Genomic DNA, 16,113 nt, shown 5'->3' on the forward strand with positions numbered 1-16,113 from the left:
TAAAATTTATGGAAAACTCATTATAAAATATCTTTTAAATTTTTTGTTTGTTTGATTTGGATTTTGATCTTGCCTCAGCCTCCTGGGTGCTGGGATCACAGTCATGTACCATCATTCCCTGCAGACATTTTATGTGTGTATGTGAGGTAAAAGTTTGTACATATGTGCATGCAGATGTGGAGGTTAGAGTTCAATACTGGGTTTTTGTTTTTCCTTCCCACTTATTTTTGGAGATAGTCTCTCATTCAACTCAGAGGTGGGCATTTCGGCCAGACTTGCTGGCCACCATCACCCGCTTTAGGAGTTTTCTGTCTCCTCTGCTGGGGTTACCCATGCATACCACTTAGCCCAGAATCCACATCCAGCTTCTCATGCTTTTGCCCTAAGTACATGTCCATTGATACCGCCATTATTCCATGCTTGTTTACATAAATACAGGAAATTTTAGGAATCTGAATTTCTGTCCCACAAATACTTGTGTATATCAAAGGATGAAACCAATAATAACTAACATTCATTGAGGATTTATTATATGTTCTACTAGCACAAGATTTATATTAGCTTATATAATCCTTATAGTAATGCTGTTTGGTGGTTTTGCTACCAGCCTATCTTCTAGATGAGGACTTGAGGGCTGAGAATGTCCACACTCCTTGCCCAAGGCTGTGGAGCTAATGAGTAGCAGAGCAGAATAGGATAGCAACTAATTACTGGAATGTAAAACAAAGCTTGACTCTTCTCTCTCTTTCTATTTGGTTATGTTATTATTTATGCATATGACTAAGTGTCTGTGAGTGAATGCCATTTGTGTGTTTCCGTCGAGTAGGAGATACCTATAGTTGAGAACCACCTGATATGGGTGCTGGGAACCTCATGGCTCCTCTGGAAGAGCAGCTAGTGCTCTTAACTGTAAGTACCTCTATAGCCTTTGCCACACATCTTGAAATAAACAAGTGCTCTCTTGTTCTGTATGTTTGGCTCATAGGATGGACAGCCGGAAATTCTGTACACATTTTGGAGTGCAGTTACCCAGGCGCTTTCTTCTCACTTTCACGCAGCAACAAACTGTAAGTTTACTATCCATTCAGACTTATTTAAAATGTTTACTTCTGTTAAAACTTAATATCAAAATTTTGCTGTATTGCTGTATAAAACAATTTTGTTATTATTCTAAAACTCCTGGCTGGGTGGCAATGGTGCACACCTTTAATCCCAGCACTCAGGAGGCAGAGGCAGGCAGATCTCTGTGAGTTCGAAGCCAGCCCTGTCTTCACAGCAAGTTCCAGGACAGCCAGGACTATTAGACAGAGAAACCAACCAACCAAACAAACTAACTAACTAAAAAACAAAACCCTGATGCTTCTCTTAGACTTTTTTGATTTTTGAAATGGGTTTCATTGTGTTGTATATCCCGGGCTGTCCTGGAGCTCACTTTGTAGACTGGGCTGGCCTCGAACTCATAGAAATCTTCCTGTCCCTGCCTCTCTGAGTACTAGGATTAGAAGTGTGAACCATCACCACCTAGCTTAGAACAACATTCTTAATTGAGCTGAGTATTCCCTGTGTAGATAACAAGAAGCAATTGATGTTTAGTTAATTCATTAGAATTATTTTTAAATAAAGCTATAATAATGAAGATTTTATATAAATAAAGAGATTTACATTGTAAATTACAAGGTGATCATTAGAATCTGATTCATTCAGGTTATCAGATGGCTTTACAGGTAAAGGCACTTGCCATTCTAGTTTGGTGACCTAAGTTTTAGTATAGGATCTATTTAAAGGTAGAACAATCTTACATGATTTTGTATGAAGTGCTGTTTTCGATATGCTGAGCTAAATAAAAAGTGTGTTGCTAAAAAAAAAAAAAAAAAAAAAAATAGAAGGTAACAGGAATTGACTCCAGAGTTGTCCTCTGACACACATACTTGGCATGTACCCCCCCCATATACATGCAATAATAACAAAATTAATTTAAAGCAGAAGTATGATTCACAAAAGTTTTCTTGTTTTTATTACTTTGAAACAAGGCCTCAGTATAGTGCTCAGGATGGCTTTGAACTATGGCAGAGTAGCTAGAAAGAGTGAAATATGTGAATCCACTGAGTATGTGTTTAATTATCCAAATAATATAAGGTTTTGAAAGGGCTTTTAGAGTTTATGTGTAATCCAGGAGGTGTAATCCAGCACCTGGAAGGCAGAAGCAGTGAGATCTCTGAGTTTGAGGCCATCCTGGTCTACAAAAGTGAATTTCAAGACATCCAGGACTGTTTGTATGTAACTAAATTTTTATTCATAGCTTTTATTAAAATGGCCCACTATGTAGTGAATGCTGTTCAGCCATTGGGAAGCTCAGTCTACTTAATTGCTTCCTGCTTCCTCCCAGTCTCTAATGAATTATGCTAGACTTAGTTAAACAGCCACTTCATTTAGGACTGTGTGGCTGCTGTTAATCAACCCAGTCATGTTCTGAGAGTCCTGTTCGTCTCTCTGCATTTGGTTTCTGCATTTGGTTTTGATGAGCTTTGTTGAACTACAATTTGTATAGAGTAGAAATTTCCAATTTTAACATAAAAATCTATGACTGGTAGGGAATACTTACATTCATTTTTTTATCATTACAGTTAAGATGTAAAAATTTTCCTTGCTCCCCAGATACCCTTCATCACAGTTAATCTACTTTGAAAGAAAAACATGATTCTCTTTCCCACCCACCACAGGGAAATGGGGTGACAGTTGTCCCAATTCTTCCTGGTGGTTTTGATAGCCTTAGTATTTTAAGCAGAAAAGACACCAAAAAGTCGAAAAGTGTGATTGCGTTTTAGAAAGCATCATGAAAACACAGGTTAAAAATCTCTGTTGTTGCCAAGTGGCAGTGGTATGCACCTTTAATTCCAGTACTTGGGAGATAGAGACAGTCAGTTCTCTGTGAGTTCAAAGCCAGCCTGATGTACAGAGTTCAAGTTCCTGTACTTGAACAGGATATCCTGTTTCAACACCCCCCCCACCTCCAAAAAAAACTCTATTGTTGATTTTCATCTATGTCTCCATGAGTTTTTCTCTTAGTTAGGTTTTTTGTTTGTTTGTTTGTTTGTTTTGTTTTTGTTTTTGCTGGGAAGAGACACCATAACCACAGCAACTCTTACAAAAATAAAGTTTAATTGAAGTGGTGGCTTACAGTGTCAGAAGTTCAGTTCATTATCATCATGGTGACAAGCATGGCAATGTGCAGGCAAATGTGGTGCTGCCTACATCTTGACTAGAAGGCAACATGAAGTAGACTGGCTGTCACACTGAGTGAAGCTTGAGAAAAGATCTCAAAGCCCGCCCCCACAGTGACACACTTCCTCCAACAAGACCATACCTACTCCGACAAGGCTAAATAAAGACCCAGGACAGTAAAACAAAGAATGGTTTGACTCTTTGCACTCATAGGACTTATAAGTCTAACATATATGCAATTGAAGTAAGTCTTAAAGCTGAGAGATAAAAGAAACAAAGAATTATTGAAAATATCTGTGTTATGGTCTAAAATGTGTGTGTGTGTGTGTGTGTGTGTGTGTGTATTTGTGTATGTCCATCCGTCCATGCCCACCCACCCACCCACAATTAATACATTGAAACCCAGATCCCTGATACAACTCTTGGGACAAAGAACTTATTATGTGACTTTTTCTAGGGAAATATGAAGAAATGACTTTTCACTGTAGACGATTAAGGCTACTTATACAAACATGAACAACTCATAGCTACTCCTTGAGAACTCTTGGCAGCTGTACCATCAAGAAATCTTGTGCCAATCAATTTTACTGTTATAGAAGTGATTGGAATCTACATGAGAAAGGGGAGCTGAGAACTTTCTAGTCTTCATTCCTTTTCTCCAACCCCATACACAGTGGAAGTTAATGAGGTGAAGTTTTCACAACTCCTCCACTGTGGAGGAAATAGTACTACAGGGATGTTATAGAAGAAACTAAGTTCAATGATGTCATAGGGTGGGGCTCTGATCTCATGGGATTTATATCCTCATAAAAAGAGATGTTTATGAGGGAGTGAGGGAATGGGAAACTAACCCAGCCACAAAAACTTCAACCTACAGTCTGTCCTGCCTATGGGATGTGCTGGGATTGGTTCCTAGACCAGTTTTCATCAGAGAGGCTAACTAATGGAGACAGATGCACCTACAGCCAAATAGGTGGAGCTTGGGAATGCTGCAGAAGAGGGGGAGCCAGAGGTGTCAAGAACAGCATAAGAAAACTTACAGAATCAACTAACCTGGGCTCATAGGGGCTCATGGAGACAGAACCAGGGAGCCTGTATGGTACTGACCTCTGCATATATATGGCAGTTGTGTAGCTTGGTCCTCTTGTGAAACTTCTAACAGTGGAACGGAAACTGTCTCTGACACTTTCACTGACTTTTAGGAACCTACTTGTCATCCTGGCTCGCCTTGTCCAGCCACAATACATGTGGAGATGCTTAGATTTACTCCAATTTTATATGCCATGTTTTGTTGATATGCATGGGAGACCTACCCATGCATATAGAAATAGAAGGAGAGTGAATTGGGGTAAGAATAGAGTCTGGGGGATGGGCTGGGAGAAGAGGAAACTGGCTGAGATATAAAATTAATTAATTAAAAAGGGGAGCAATAGCTGGGTGGTTGTGGCACACACCTTTAGTCCCAGAACTTGGGAGGCAGAGGCTGGATCTTTGTGAGTTTGAGGCTAGCCTGGTCTACAGAGTGATTTCCAGGACAGGATGTAAAGCCACAGAGAAACCCACCTTGAAAAAACGGAGTGAGAGAGAGGTATAAGAGTTTGTCACTTCAGAGAGAGAGAGAGAGAGAGAGAGAGAGGTATAAAAGTTTGTCACTTTGGCAAGACAATAGCCATCATCATGGCAGGAAGAGAAAATGAACCCTATGAACCCTGTCTGAATTTTGATCTTGACTGCTATAATCTATCTTCATCAAGTATTAAAAATGTACTCTATCACTTTTTAAAATACAGGGTTGTTAGAGACATGCTCCTTTTACTTTGATCAATCTCTTTGATTTTTTTTTTAAACTTTGCATTTTATTTTGTATGCATAAACGTTCTGCTATAAGCATTCCATGGCACACATCCGGAGATCCAAGAACAACTCTGGGAAGTTGATTTTCTCCTGTCTTCTATGTGGGTTCCTGGGATTAAACTCAGGTCATCAGTACTTTGACTCACTGAGCCATAATTTATCCTCTATACTTTTTTTTCAGTTTAATGTTTACTTCCCAGAACTTTAGCATACAGAAAAATCATAAACTTTTTAAATACAATATTTTCATTCTTTGAAAAAAAGTCCTAAACTTAACATTGTAGAATTTTGTTTATTATTATTGATTGGCTCCGCACATTTTTCTATTGGAAATTGTAAACTTACCTCAACACACCTTCCCCATAATAAGCAATGGTGCTCTAGGCAGCAGGGCTGACTGGAAGTGCCCTGTTTGGTAGTGCTATGTTGTTCTTACTCCCAGCTGTTTGGCTTCTCTTTGTGAATTATATTTTCCAACTTTTTTTTTTTTTTTTTTACAAGTGTGTTTCTCTTGTGTATCAGACTCTGAGTTTCACCTTGGTTGGCTCTGGTTGCCTTTACTGTCTTTAAAAACTCCTGTTGTCTGTTGCAGATATAAAGATTGAACCTTTTGTGTCCTTTTTTAAAGAGTTTTTTGTTTTGTTTTTGTTTTGTTTTTGCAAAACTGGAGCAGTGATTAATCGAGGACTGATTGTTTTCTGCTACTGAGGCAGAACTTCTAGCACCTTTCTACATACCTAATGTTCAGTATGAGGCTCCCAGCCAGGATTTCTGGAACAGGAATTATTTATTCCCAGCATTGTTTGACATTCCCCTAGAATGTTTGGGGTGGCTGTTTATCCCTTTAGGTCTTTCATAACACGAATGCTAGTAAGAGTTTTGCCTCATACCCTGGGTGAACCTTTGTAGGTCTCTTGAGTTTCTGTAGCTTTCCCCTCTCTGGTACATTCTTCCATGATCTGATGTGCCAGTTTGTTTTCCTTCCCCATTCTGTGGCCTGGAAATTCCTTCCAAAAAATAAGCAGGGAGCCTCTTTTCTGTCTCTCAAAAATCATGCCATTAGTTCTGTGATATGAAATGTCTTAGAAACTATGGTCCATAAGTAGCATCCATTTTTGTATCTCATATAAGAGGATCAATGTGTCTCTTTTGAAGCCGAAGTCCCTAATCTAGTTTTGTTACCACCATTACTGTTGTTATTACTTAATTTTTATTACGTGTGTGTGTGTATGTGTGTGTGTGTGTGTGTGTGTGTGTGTGTGTGTGTGGTGTGAACGTACATGTGTGAAGGCCAAATTATGCCTTGTAGGAGCTAATTCTCTCTTGCCAAGTCTTGGGCACCAAACAGATCTCCATGCTAGGCAACAAGGACCTTTTCCTATTGAGCCACCTCACAGCATACCTAATCTAGTTTCAGAAGCAATGATGATACTATTGGTGTCTTTGTGTGAGAGAGAGAGAGAGTGAAAAGTGAAACACAGAGAGAGAGAGAGAGAGACATAGAGACAGAGACAGGGAGAGTGAGAAAGACAAACACACACACAGATTGAGAGACACAGACACACAGAGAGACAGAAAGTGAGAGAGTTGAATAATCAGCCCTCTGGAGGCAAAACAGTATCTCATTAAGAAACTCAGATTGTGAACACCTTTCTTCAAAGTAGAGCCCTGACTCTTCCCCTTGACCTCCATTTACATGGAGTTTCCTCCTCTTCTTGCTGTACATGTACTCTTGCTCAATTTGGTTATGAGAAAGCTCTTAGCAGCATATTGTTACTTTCCTTTCTGCCTTGAAAATCTCCTGACTTCTTCTCATTGGATGTAAACTTATTTCCCAATCTAATCAAAACTAAACTAAGAGTGCTCTTTAGTTACTGTTTATTTTCCTTTTGTGCTCTTATCTATATTTCCCATAAGAGTGATTTCTTTTGTCTTCATTTTCATTCTGTTGATTTCCCAACTAAGTGAAACTAATAGGTCTGACTGTTTTCCACCACTCTATTGAAATTGTCCCCATTAAGGTAACCAGTGACCTACTTCTTAATTGCCAAATTCAGTCTATGTTTTTTGGTACTTACCTCTTGGGGCCATCTCTTTGTGAGTCAAAGAAAGTACTAAGAGGAATATAATTATTTTAGACAGAGATTCTTGTTAGTATTTCACAGTTTATAGTCCATGTCTTCTGATGTCATCATTACTTTAATAACTTCCTTTGGGAGAACTCCAAAGTAAATTATTTGTGAAGCGTCTTCCATTTTTGTAGCATGCACAGTCCCTGTAGTGTGTTGTAGTGCTACTTCAAATTCCAGGCAGCCAGTGTTAAGGAATGCAACCATCTGCAGAGTTGAAGATTACAGACAATGTAACAGATTGTCTAAGTAATATTTTGGCAGAATGTATCTAAGGGGAAGTTTTCCTAGTTAGGAACATGTTCTTTCTGATTATGCATGTTCATGCTTAACAAAAATATTCTGCTAGAAAGTACAATTCATGGATTTGACAGATAATAAATTTAAATATACTTTATTCAAAAAGTAAAAGGCTAACTAACCCTATAACCATAAAGATAAATTAATTTATATAGCAAGTCCTATTAATTATCTATGGGTCATGAATATTTCCAAAATATGGTTTCTAAGTTTTTTGGCTATTCTTTTCTCTTGTAGTTTCCAGGTAATAATATTGATTCAGCAGCCTGTTGAATTATGATCCATATTTTCAAGCTTCAGCAGAAACAAAGTGAGCACTATCATTGTGAACTATTTGAAATAAAAACAGAATTTCATTTGAGACTTCTCCTAGAGTATCTCATCATAAATAAATATGGTTCATTACCCTCCATAGTACATATTAATAATTTGCCTGCCATGACTGACTCTCACCATCTCCTGAATATAGCCTTGTAAGACAAGGGGTATTCTTCATAAAGGTGGCATCCTTACAGCAAGGATTCAGTAAATACTAACTGGAAGATCGACAAAGAGGAGTGAATGGGGAAGATGCTGTGTCCTTCATGAAAACTTAGTGTTTACAAATGGGTGATGGTTAGAGAGATGGCACAGCGGTTAACAGCATAAGGATGCAGTTAACCACTGTTCTTCCAATATTTGACTCTTAATCATCATTATAGCCAGGCATAGTGATGTGTACTTTTAATCCAAGCACTCAGGAGGCAGAGGCAGGTGGGTTTCTGTGAGGCCAACCTAGTTTGCACAGTGAGTTCCAGTTCAGCCAGGCCACATAATGAGACCTTATCTTAAAAAAACAAAAAAAAAAAAATCAATTCTTACAAGAATTAAAATAAATAAAGTGTATAATTATGAGTACTTTTTATTTTGCCTTTTTTTTTTTTAATATTAGAGCAGTTGAGAGGAGTAATTAAGATGAGTGGGAGTTTATGGCCAGCCTGGCTACATCACACCTTATCGTAACAACATCACAAACAGTAGAATGGTAGTGAAGCTAAATGATGCATTTTTCACTTTTTCATTTGTTTTGTTTAGAGTTTGGTATGCGTTCATTGTACATGGTCCTATGTTGCATCAGGACATTTATATAAGTATGTAAGGTGTGGTGATATTTTCTTTTTGATCTAATAAATCTTGCCTAAAGACCAGAATGCAAATCTAGGTATAGCCAGGCAGTGGTGGTGCGCATCTTTAATCCCAGCACTGGAGAGGAATATAAGACAGGGGCTCAAGGTCTCAGTGTATTTAGACTGCAGTCATGCCAAGGATAGGATCACCCAGCCTTGGTAGAGGTAAGAACTCTGTAGTGGTTGGCTGCTTTGCTTTTCTGATCTTCAGCTTGAACTCCAATATCTGTCTCTGGGTTTTTCTTGTTCCTACTACAGTAATGTATTTTGATAACATTCCTCATACCCTCCTACCTGCTTCTTCCTCCTCCAGCTGCCTCTGATTAGTCTCCCATTATCCCCTGAGACAATTTCTTTTCACTTCTACTTTGATGCCCTGTATACATAATGACCTTATGTAAACAATATAGTTCTTAAAAGTTAAGGTGACACCACACACACACACAGACACTGCAAGAATAACCTCAACTTCATTTTTATTTAAAGTATCTTTTATTCTTATAAGTAAACCATTTTACCATAGGCTTTTTTTTTAATGCTGTGTTTTGTTGGTGTGTGTGTGTGTGTGTGTGTGAGAGAGAGAGAGAGAGAGAGAGAGAGAGAGAGAGAGAGAGAGAGAGAAGTGATGGGGTCAAACAACATCTGAATTAAAATGGCACCCATAGGTTCATAGGGAGTGGCACTATTAGAGAAGGTATGACATTGATGGAGGAAATGTATCACTAATGGGGAAGGGCTTTAACATCTCAAAAGCCCAAACCAGGCCTAGAGGCTCACAGTCTCTTCCTGTTGCATGCCAATCCAGATGTAGAACTCTCAGCTCTTTTCTAGTACCATTAGTTACATATATATGTATATATGTTGTACACACTCAAATCCTACCAAGTTCAGTGTTGTTCTACTTAATATTGTTTAAGGCTGACCACTAGGGATTGAATAATGTATTGGTGAGTTTCTTTCTTGAGAAAACAGATTCTCCTCTCAGTAGCCGTTGGCTGCCTGTGATCTTCATGTTAAGATAGACTCTTGTGAAATTTACTTCATCTTTGTCCGCATGTCGATGCAGGTCTTTGTAGACAACTCATTATTGAGATCTCCTTGCCGTGTCTAGAAGATACTATCAAGCAGCAGTCATCCAGGTCTTCTGCCGCTGAAACTCCAGTCCCCTATTCCACAGTTTTCACTGAGCCTTAGGTGTATGGTTGTATTATAGGTAAAGTAGCTGGGACTTTGTACCTCATGGTCACTTATCTTTTGCATGTTGACCACTTGCGAATCTCTGTAATAGTTTCCATTGCTTGTGAAAAGAAGCTGCTTTGATGATGGTGAGAGCTACACTTAACCTTTAGGTATAAAGATAAATATTTAGAATACAGTTAGACATTATATTGGTTTAAGGAAAATGGCAAAAGTTGGTTCTCCTCCAGGTTTATGGCCTTTCAAGCTATAGGTAGTTGGCTAAGTTTATAATACTAGGTATGAATTTCCTCCCATTGACGGGGCCTTTAATCCAATTATGCAGCTGTTGTTTAGCTCCAAGATAAAAGAGCCACTCTGTACCATTGGAGATTGTTTCTGGAGTTTTTCTTGTCCCACCTGTTCCCACAGCTGCTTTAGCCCCAAATAAACCTACGAAGACTTCTACTAATTATAAGACTAGGGCTTCTTACTGGCTAACTCTCTCCTAGTTATTAACTCAGTACTATACATCTATGTATTTCCACATGGTCTTGGCTCCTTTCGCAGCTACATGGCGCCTCTTAGCGGAGCCTCTCTTCAAGCTTTCTTGTCTCCTAGCCCCACCTACCTTCCTGCCTGTACTGGCTATTGGTGAAACAGTGTTCTGTTCATCAACCAATAAGAGAATCATATATACAGAAGGACATCCCCCATCAGGAGATACCTTGCTGGGACAGTCATGGTAGTTTATAAGTTTTAGGCAGATTGGGTGGACTGCTGACTATTTTTCTCCCTTTGTAGCATGCACTTTTGATAATGTAAAAGCTGCTTCTCAGGGAAGAGTGAAGTAATTCAGACCAAGGAAGACAGTCATCACATATTTTCTTTTATTTGTGAATCTTAGCTTTGAAACTTTAGATTTAGTATAAATCCTGAAGTAACCATAGAAACCAGAAAAGTGGATAGGGATTTGGGAATGGCAGAATAAAGACAACAGCAAGTATATTAACTGCAGAGCCATCTCTCCAGCTCCATGGGCAGGAAAATAAGAGATGAGAGATGGATGAGGTCAAAGTGAACTGATTCATTTTTCATTTTTTTCTTTAAGATTGTTTGATTCTTTTATATTTAATTCCTCTAGCCACTGAAAAATCATCTAGAAAATTTTTTTAGTAAATATTATTGAGCCCCTCTAAAACTTAAAATTGTTATATTTAAAAATGAGTTTGTTATGAGAAACAATGAAGAAATAGTTTATTTCAGATTTGAAGACAGAAATATATGAGATAATTGTGTAACTGGAAAATTTTTTTTAAATATTTGGAGTGAAAAATCAGCTTCTAACTAAGCTAAAGATTTTTTAAAAAGGAGAGAAAAAAAAGAAGTCAATAGAGAAATTAGAAAATATTTTGAATTGAATGAAATTATAGTATTGTATCACAACTTACATAAATATTCATATTTGAAAAGGAGTCGTCAGTGGCTATTGTTAAGATTGAAAGGAAAGAAAACAAAACTTACAATAAACTTAAGGGAAAATAATTATACCACATATCAATGAAGAAGAAAATAGAATGCCACTGAAACCAAAAACTGATTGTATTCAAGAAAAAAATATCAAAGACTTGTGGGGTGGAAGGGACAGGGAGATAGCTTAGTCAGTAAAATGCTTACCTTGTAAGCATGAGGACTTATGTTCAATTACTTGTGTTTTGGGATTCAAACCCAAGTCCTCATCCTTGAAGTATAAGTATTTTACTGATTGAGCTATCTCCCTAGCAGGGGCAGGCTTTTAGTCAGAGGTTCCCCCCCCCCCTTTTTTTTTTTTCCTAAAATGATTATTGCCTGCTCCTCTTACCCCATATTGTATATAATGGTGTCTTTAACATGATTAAATTATATTGCAATAGTAACTAAGCTAATTTATGAGTCCTATCTCTATGTTAGTGCTTGTTTTTGTAATGCTAGTGACCAGGTATCTAAATAACAAATCTCCTATGGAACTAGGAATGAATAGCCTGTTTTTCTGTTTGTAAGTGAATTCTAATACTCAGATATGCAACAATGTTTTAGTAGGGTTTCCATTCCTGTGATAAAAACACCATGACCAAAGACTGCTTAGGAAGGAAGGAATGGTTTTACTTCATTTTATATTTCCAGGTAGCAACAGTCTACCACTGAGAGGTACCAGGGCAGGAAGCTGGGGGCAGGGACTATTGCACAGAGAGGCCATGGAGTACTGCTTACTGACTTGCTGTTGTGTGGCTTGCTTTCTTATTCGCCCAAGAGTAGCTCTACTCACAATGGGCTAGGCACTGCCAGATCAATCTTCAATCAAGAAAATGCCCTACAGGCCTATCATATAGAAGCATTTTCTCAATTACTATTTCTTCTTCCCAGATGACCCTTCCTTGTGTCAAGTTAACATAAAAACTACTTCTACATTTATTATTAGTTATTAACATATCATTTATTAGTATTTGTAATATTACCTATATTATTCTATATTTATCAAAATAATCACATGTACTGAGATGATGATCAAGGGAAGGGTATATTCAACTAAAATTGGGAATTTTGTTTCTCTCTCTTTTTTTTTTAATCTTTCTGGTTTTTTGAGACAGGATTTTGCTGTGGAGCTCTGGCTGTCCTGGAACTGTCTCTGTAGACCAGGCTAGCCTCAAACTCAGAGATCCACCTGCCCCTGCCTCCCAACTGCTGTGATTAAAGGCATGTACCACTACCACCTGGCCAAATTTTGTCTGTTTTTAATGGGGATAACATTTCGGAGTATATAGTCTTTGTACCAAATGTAATGAATTATTGGCATCATTTTCAAAGTTGTCATTGAAACATATCTTTAGTTTATTCTTTAGTGTTGGTTTGTTACATATTTATGTGCAGAGTAAATATTGATTTACTACCTCTAATTGCCTTATGATTTATCTAATACACATTTTGCTTGGCAGCTTCTATGTTTTTGAAACAGGCATTTGAAGGTGAATACCCTAAACTATTACGTCTTTATAATGACTTATGGAAGCGTCTTCATCACTACAGTCAAAATACCCAAGGGAATTTCAGTGCAAGTGGAGCTGCTGACCTCTCTGTTGACCTCCCAAACATGGAAGATGATACTCAAGACATGTTCATACTGAAAAGGCCAGATTATGAGTATGTTTCATTTAAAGTAAATGAATAGGTTATTGGCATTTTAGGAATTTTATTTTCTATTTTTCCTTATAAATTAGAAATCAAGAATGTACTAAGCTTCTCAGTGTTTGAAATCAGTGACTGTTGTATTTTGCAAAACTTGTACTGCAAACATTAAATTGGCATGAGCATTGTATCTTCTGCCAGAATGGGTTTAACACTATGCTAGGTAATGAGGAGGTGGGTGATAAGCAAATGCAATCTTTGCCTTTGAGGTGATTTGGTGTGTGCTGAAACTACCAGGGAAATAAATCTTATACTGGGTTAGTTCCTCATTCAGTGTAAGTACAGTCAAATCTATCCCAGATAATCTCTTCAGTCACCACAAAGCACATATTTAACCATCTTGAAGAACTACATTGGAAACCAATATATTGTGTCTATGAATTCTACCCTGTCAGCTTTCCACCAAAACTGATAAGGATTTCACATTTCTGTGTAAGCACTGGATTAAGTGATTAACTTTCCTCCAGTTCTACAATCCTGTTTATTTTCACAACACTGACTAAAGTAGCAGTGAATTCTTGTCACTTGCTTAGTAAGAAAAAACACTGGGTAAGTTCTGGGTAATGTTAGCTGCTTGTTTCTCTTTTAGCATTTTCTCTAAGATAGCTGGTTATGTCTGTGCATACTGACTAATGAAGTACATAGCCAGCTTAGACTGGACTAGTAGGTTGAGACCAGATTGTCTCTTCAGTAGCTGTTTTATGATAAAAGACAGATTAGCCAAAACATAGCTCAAGAGGAGACAAACCTACAGACATTTAATAATACATTAACAAGGAGATGATATAAAATAGTGTATCCACTATCAGTTTCTGGCTTAGCTTAATTTTGTCCATGCATATGCACTCAGGAAGGACTGGAAGTAGCAGAGACCGGTGGAAGTCATACTGCATCTCCAAAAGGCAGAACTCTGACTTTGTGCTTTGTGCTTTTTGCTAGTCAAGATGTCTGTATGGTCAAGAGACAACAGAAAGCACAATAGGCTTTGTTTCCAAGTTTCTGTCTATGAATAGATGGCTCCAGTGCTTTTAGGATCCGGGCAAGGCAGTAGCAATGAAGACACCATGGAGGAAAGCATGTTGGAGGGAAGTGAACCACCTCATAGTGGCCAGGGAGCAAAGAGGAGAGAAGGGGCAGCTCTCAAGGGCTTGTTCCCAATGACCTCCTCCTTCCCCAGGACACCACCACCCACTTTCTACCCTTTCCCCTGGCAATCCATCCATATGATGAAGCCATCAAGGATTTCATCCATTTGTCAGGTCAGAGCCCAAAAGTTTTATGCAGCTTCCAAAAGCCCATTGCTGGCAGTTGGCTCCCAGTGTATGAGTCTCATATTCTAATCATAACAGTTTGGTACCGGCGCAAGGACAGATTAGAATTTAAAGTGTGGAAAGAGGTGCATTGTTGGGCGGTGGTGGTGCACGCCTTTAATCCCAGTACTTGGTATAGTCAGAGACAGGCAGATCTCTATGAGTTTGAGGTCAGCCTAGTCTACAGAGTAAGAACAAGTTCTAGGACAGCCAGAGGTACATAGAGAAACCCTGTCTCTATAAACAAGAAAGAGGTGCATTGTTAATTTTACTTTAAAAAGGAGTGTGCTGACCATTTAATACAAAAAAGTAGTCATTGACAGATACTGCTCAAATAATTAATAGTCATAATCAAAAAAATGAAGTTGCATCTTTTTTCTGACAGTATGCAAAAGTGAACTAAAATCGGATCAAAGACCTAAACAGGTGGCTTAGCATCTGTGAGCACTTGTTGCTCACAGAGAACCCAAGGTCAGTTCATAGTACACACATGGGGGTGGCTCATAACCATTCATAACTCCAGTACCAGGGTATCTGATTCCTTCTTCTGAAGTCTGTATGTACCAGCCATATACATGGAACATACATATACATGCACATATATTTCTCTCTGTCTGTGTGTGTGTGTGTGTGTATGCAAACAAAACTCATGTACAAAATAATTCCTTAAAAATGTTAATGTATAGTGTGAACATATAATTACAGGAGAACATTAGGACATGTCTTCATGATTTAAGATATGGTAAAAAGCCAGGCAGTGGTGGTGCATATGCTTAATCCAAGTATTAGGAAAGCAGAGGCAGGTGGATCTCTGTGACTTCAAGGCTGGTCAGGTCTACAAAATGAGTTCCAGCACAACCAACCAGTTCTGTTACACAAAGAAACCATGTTGAAAAAAAACAAGAGAGAGAGTAAAAAAAATTTTATATATGATATTGAAAGTGCAAACAGTGAAAGAATATATCTATGTATATATATGCATATATGATATATATGTAGATAGATAAATATGACTGCCTCAAAAGTAAAATCTTGAGTGCATCAAGGTTACCAATACAAAATATTTATACATATATCTGAGAGCTAGACTATATAAATATTTCCATATCTAATTAAAATTGGACAAAAGATCAAAATTGACATAACTCCAAAGAACATAGATGGCCTGTAAACACATAAAAAGAGACTAAACATCAAGTAAGAAAAGGCAAATAAGCCAAATAAGCCAAACCTAAAAGACTACTCCTATTTCATGCCCAATGGGATTCTTATAATCAGAGAAAGGTAGCAGAACATATTGGCAAGTATGTAGAGAAACCATAGCCATTATATGCTGCTGGTGGAAATCTGAAATGGCATAGGACTTTGAAAAGTAGTTTGAGGTAGGCAGTGGCTAGAGAGGTGGCTTAGAGCTTAAAAGTACTGGCTGCTCTTCAAGAGGTTCTGAGTTCAATTCCCAGCAACCACAACCACATGACAGCTCACAGCCATCTATAATGGGATCTGATGCCCTCTTTTAGTGTGCACGTGTACACGCAAAGAGAGCAAGTCTTAAAAAAAATTAAAAAGAAAAAAAAAGGAAAGGAGTCTGACGTTTCCTCAAACTATTAAACAGATCACTTCCATATGACCAGTATTTTCACTCCTAGGTCGGTAACCAGGAGAAATAAAAACATGTTCACACAAACCTTTGTATATAAATGCTACTAGTTAAAAGATGGAAGTAGCCTAAAT

General features: G+C 38.0%; 1 protein-coding gene across 2 annotated transcripts in view; it reads left to right on the plus strand.

The window, feature by feature from the left end:
* Cog5 (component of oligomeric golgi complex 5) overlaps positions 1–16,113 on the plus strand; it is a 277,645-nt gene that overhangs the window by 183,054 nt on the left and 78,478 nt on the right. For both annotated transcript variants that reach the window (XM_051175123.1, XM_051175122.1), the window contains exons 11-12: positions 986–1,067; positions 12,820–13,024. In XM_051175123.1, the coding sequence (XP_051031080.1) occupies positions 986–1,067; positions 12,820–13,024 (287 nt within the window). The remainder of the gene's footprint in view (positions 1–985; positions 1,068–12,819; positions 13,025–16,113) is intronic.

The sequence above is a fragment of the Phodopus roborovskii genome, unplaced genomic scaffold, assembly GCF_943737965.1.
Source record: "Phodopus roborovskii unplaced genomic scaffold, PHOROB, whole genome shotgun sequence".
NCBI classification, from domain to species: domain Eukaryota; kingdom Metazoa; phylum Chordata; class Mammalia; order Rodentia; family Cricetidae; genus Phodopus; species Phodopus roborovskii.